This window comes from Triticum aestivum, chromosome 4B, assembly GCF_018294505.1.
Source record: "Triticum aestivum cultivar Chinese Spring chromosome 4B, IWGSC CS RefSeq v2.1, whole genome shotgun sequence".
Classification (NCBI taxonomy): Eukaryota; Viridiplantae; Streptophyta; class Magnoliopsida; order Poales; family Poaceae; genus Triticum; species Triticum aestivum.
Window position 1 is genome coordinate 68,226,636 of NC_057804.1, and position 5,078 is coordinate 68,231,713.

The following is a 5,078-nucleotide window of genomic DNA, read 5'->3' on the forward strand; positions in this document are numbered from 1 at the left end:
TAATTAGCAATGATATTTCATTTTCCTCTCTCCTGTAGAAGGGTGCAGCTTAGCGTGACGTGTCTTGGAAAAAACATGATGCATATATTTATAACTTGATTCGGCTATCTGGGCAATATTACTATTTTTTCGAGAGTGCGACGAGCAAATTGCATCACAACTTTTCTTGTATACTAGAAGATAACAAAAGAGTTTACAAGATATTTCTTCAATAAAATTGCTAGGTAGTGTTGCAAAAAAAAAGGAACCGGGTATCTTTATACTATAACTTCATAACATATTTTTTGTGATTACATGGGCAACATTACTATGAAGCTATACTGAAAAAAAAAACAAAGTCTAATACTTGAATTTCAAAAGTGTAGTACTAATAATTCTTCAGACTTCAAGAACTTGATCGGAGCCACCAATGGATGCAAGTCGGCATCAGTCTTCCTAGCACGAACTTTGAATTATCGACAGATCGACATAGGGGTTGCCTGTAAGTCGGTACCTCTCCACGCCACCACCGAACTCTCTGTACTTCCTTGCTACCTGTTACCTGAACCTTTTTGTTGTTGAGAAAACTGTGAAACTTCACTGAAACGGAATTTTTCGGACTTTACCGAAATCTAATGCTTGAACTCTTTTTAAAAACTACTCCTATATACTATAATACTAAGAGAACTGTAAAACTGTAGTACTCTCTTTGATCCATGTTAAGTGTTGCTGGTTTAGTACTCTCTTCGATAGGAAGGAGTACTATTTTTTTTGACTTTTTTTTTTGAAACGGAATCCTTCAGACTTGGGACTTCCAAGGACTTGATCAGAGTTACCATGGACGCAAGTCAGCATCAGTCTTCCTTGCACGAGCTTCGAATTCTCGGCTCAGCATTGTTGGTGTGAGATCGACCTAGCTAGTGCAGGCCTTTAAGAAGACCCCGGTATTTTCGCACGTCGCCGCCGAGCTCTACGTACTTCAGCCGCATGAAGACCTGCAGCGCGCGCACGCCGGCGGCAGCTGCGAGGCGAGGGCTCCCCAGCGGTGGATGGAAGCCGAGGTAATCGGCGATCTGCTCCAACCCCAGTGGCATGGCCGGGCAGCCGGCCGCCATCGTGGCCACATCATAGACCTGGTCGCCGAGGTAACGCCGCACGGCGCCGTTGAACCCGGCCACGTCTCGCGGCAGCGGGGCGCCGCCGGTGACAATTTTGAGCAGGTACGCGACGTGATAAGCCCCAGCGTAGGTGATCCAACTCCGCGACCGCCCACGCCGAGCGCCGACCAGGCCGGATTCAAACAGCTTCTTGCTTAGCATGCCGGCACTGACGCCGTGGTCGCGGAGCGCGCCGACGTCGAGCCCGCGGCCGGCGAGGTACGCGAGGGAGTTCTCGTCGTGCGGGTCGGCCTGGGGGCGGAAGTCGCGGAGGTTGAACTCCCAGGCGGCGAGGTACCCGCCGTCGCTGTCGTAGAGGGCGATGCCGAGCTGGAGCGGCTTCAGGTCGTCCACGTTGGCCTTCACGAGAGCGTAGCGCTGCTCGGCGGTGAGGGCGTTGTGGTCCTGGTCGGGGTGGTGGACAACGCCCGGGTAGTGCAGGGCGATGGCGACGTACTGGGCGTTCCTGGCGACGTGGCGGAGGTTGGCCGATTCGTACTTGAAGTTGGACGCCCACACGGAGCGCACAGGGACCGGCGACGACGGCCATACCGGCGACATTGGTGCATGGTAGAAGTACGGCGGGGGCTGCATCGGGAACGCGTAGTGGAAAGGTGGCGGCGGTGGCGGTGGAAACATTGGGAACATACCGGCGGCCGGGTTCATGCCGATGGACGCCTCTAATCAACCAGAGAAGCTTGTAGCTTTGCGTTCGTGTTAGCTAGGCGGGTGGTGTGTTGGCATTATAAGGAAGGAGAGGGAGTGGAGTCGTAGTCGTAGTCGGACGAGGAAGGCTATTGCGGTGGTGGGACACGGACCGGCTGTAATTCAGAGAAGCTAAAGCGGTTTGCCAAGAACAAACAATCATGGTCTTGTTTATCATGATCTCTCCACTGGCAAGTAGTATTTGAGTCCATGTGGACATGCCACATGAGACAACGGTGGGAAAGGACGCAGCAAATTTTTGTCCTGAAATAACATGCTCTCACTTTGAAAAAAATAAAATAAAATCGTTTATCTTTTTGCCCTTTATTTTTCTAGTTAAATTTAGCTACTTCTTGAGTTGACACTTGACATCCTTTATCTTTGTATGAACTAGATGATACCCCGCGCGTTGCTGCGGGAACACATGCTAAAATCACGAGATAAATGCGTGAAACATTAGTTGAAAAACTATAGATTAGAAGTCCAAATGAATAAGAACAATACAACTTGTGTCCAAGCACACATGATTAATATATATGAAGATAAATATGCTCTTGCATCATTTATAAACGATGTTGTTTTCCATAGAAATATGGACAATTAATGAAAAATTGTATTAAATGGGAATAACCCGATATCACAGATAACGTAAGGTGATATAAACAGCATAACTTTAGAATGTTACATCTTATCTCAAGTACATAAATGTACTATATGGCACACAAATGAGAGTCAACAATAGGCAGAGGCATTCCATATAAGGTGGTTGAAGTCTTGGAGATAGTAATTTTCCTTTCAGATGGTATTGCGTACATTATGCTTTTTTTTTGCGAAGGCATTTATCTCATCCTCTTAAGATATTTCAACGGAGTTGAGCTGATCAACTCTTCAGTAGTCTATTATTTCATGTATACCTTTGTATTATCAGTAGCACTTTTCCTGCAAAAGAGTTGAAGACCAAAATCTTGCTGCTATGGGTCGAAAAGAGTGTCTTCTAAGAATTCAAGTGTATTAATGTCACAGTCCTAGAATATTGTTTGTAAATAGTTGCATCTTCATCCAGGCATCATATTTAAATTTCTGAAACTTGAACTGAGGAATTTTGGAAGCCTCAAAAACTTAAATAAAAGAGGGGCAAAGAACCCTGGAAAATGCATTCAATGTTTTCAAAATGGCCTTAAATAATGTTGGTTATATTTTGGCAAGGGTTTTGCACCAAGCCAAAAATAATGAACATTTTTAAGGAATATTTTGAGCACTGAATTCAAATCATTACTTTATTTGCATTTGGAACTATATTCATTACTTGTATAGAATATATTTCCAAATACCCTGAAACATTTTATGTGCTTTTGGAAAAGTCCATTAAGCAGCATAAATATTTTCAGAGGAGTTTTTGGCATTGTTTGAATTATTTTAAATTCAAAACAGTGGCAAAATAAATTAAATAAAACAAAACAGAAATAAAGCAGAGAGAGAGAACTTACCTCAGCTTACCCGCAGCCCAACACTGTGCAGCCCAGCAGCGGCCCAGCCCACCATTTCCCCCCCTGTCGCCTTCCTCCTCGCGCCAGTAGGCGCAGGCGCGTGGCCGGAGCGCGCGGGCACACGCCCAGGCCACCTCCTGCCTCTCTGCCTGTCTCCCCGTCGCCCTGAGGATGCCACGCACCCCCCTGGACCGCTCCCACTCTCCCCCATTCCTTCTTCTCTCTTCTCTGGCTCTCTCACTCCCGCGACCGAATGGAGCCCGTCGCCGCCGACCAGCGCTCGCGCGGCCACAACCACCGTCTCGCCTCCCCGACGCCTCCCAAAGCTCCGCTGTTCCGCCCTCGTCCTCCTCGTCGTCTCACGCGACCAGAAGGGCCCCGAGCAGCCGCCATCGCCATCGTCTTCAAGCTTCGGCCCCGGCGCCCTTCTCCGTCGATTCGGCCACTCCGGCGCGCCCCCGAGCCCACTAACCCTCCCTGCAGCTTCGCGGTGAGCCGCTGACCCGTTCCCCCCTTCTTCCCATGCCGTTTGGCCGCTCTAGCCATTGCTTCCGCCGGATCCGAGACGCTCCGCCGCACGGGCTCGTCGCCGGTGAAGCCCCGGTGACCTTTTGGTCCCACGCATGCGTCCGTTGCACTCGTTACGTCCCGTAGAGTAAAACTAGCGCGACAACCGTCTCGTTTGCACACCGCAGCGCCGTCCTCACTGACGCCGAACTCCGACCGCCGCTAAAGCTCGTCGCCGACCACTCTCCGGCCACTCCCCGGCCGCGCCACCACCCTGGTTGGATGCGGACGAGCGTCCGCATCCCGTAGTCGTGCTCCGCGCGCCAAACGACGCTCTGTAGGCCATTTCCGCAGCGCACCACCGCGTCAGGACTCGCCGGCGGCTAAACGCCGGCGACCGTTGACCCTTGACCGGCGTGGGTTGACCCACTGCCCGGTTTGACCCTCCCCTCTCTCTCACTGACGTGTGGGCCCCAGTCCATTAACTAAACCTAATTAGCCACTAACACTGACCAGTGGGCCCCGACCCCCCCTAATCCTTTAATTAAGCAGATAACCCCCTGTTAACTAACTGTGACGCTGACATATGGGTCCCACAGGTCAGTTTGACCTGGACGGCGCCCGTTGACCTGCTGAGGTCAGCATGAGGTCATGCCGACGCAATAATTCCTTTCTGGAATTAAAATAAGTTAGGAAATGATTTATAATTCCGGAAAATTGTATAAACTTCAATAAATCATAGAAAATTAACCGTAACTCCAAATTAAATAATTTATATATGAAAAATTATCAGAAAAATTCAAGGAATCCATCTGTACCATTTTCATGCATGTTAGAACCACTTATAGCTGCTGTATAGCACAAATCAATTAAATGGCATTTGAATAATCACATATGGAGTTTGAATTTGAATCTTGTATTCAAACCAACTTCATTTAATCTGTTGCTAGTTGCATTAGCTCAAAACACATTCATATTGCCATGTCATGAGCATGCATCATATTGTGCATTGCATTGATTGTATTTCTTCTTTGTTGCCGGTATCTGTTCCCTCCCGGTAGACGATGTTCCGACGTTGTGATCGTTGACACTGATGAAGACTCAATGTTATCTTCAGAAGTGCCAGGCAAGCAAAACCCCCTTGTTCATTCCGATACAATCCTACTCTCTCGCTCCTGCTCTCTTTTAATGCATTAGGGCAACAACGATTCATCTGTTACTTGCTGCGGTAGCTGAACCCCTT

At 48.5% G+C, this 5,078-nt stretch overlaps 1 protein-coding gene across 1 annotated transcript; it reads right to left on the bottom strand.

Annotated features, from left to right (window-relative positions):
* Positions 1 to 206: 206 nt before the first annotated feature.
* On the bottom strand, positions 207 to 1,840 carry LOC123094440 (probable CCR4-associated factor 1 homolog 11). The gene has a single exon (XM_044516448.1). It carries the CDS (start codon positions 1,800 to 1,802, stop codon positions 897 to 899), a length of 906 nt encoding a protein of 301 aa, XP_044372383.1. The 5' UTR covers positions 1,803 to 1,840; the 3' UTR covers positions 207 to 896.
* Between the last annotated feature and the right edge of the window lie 3,238 nt (positions 1,841 to 5,078).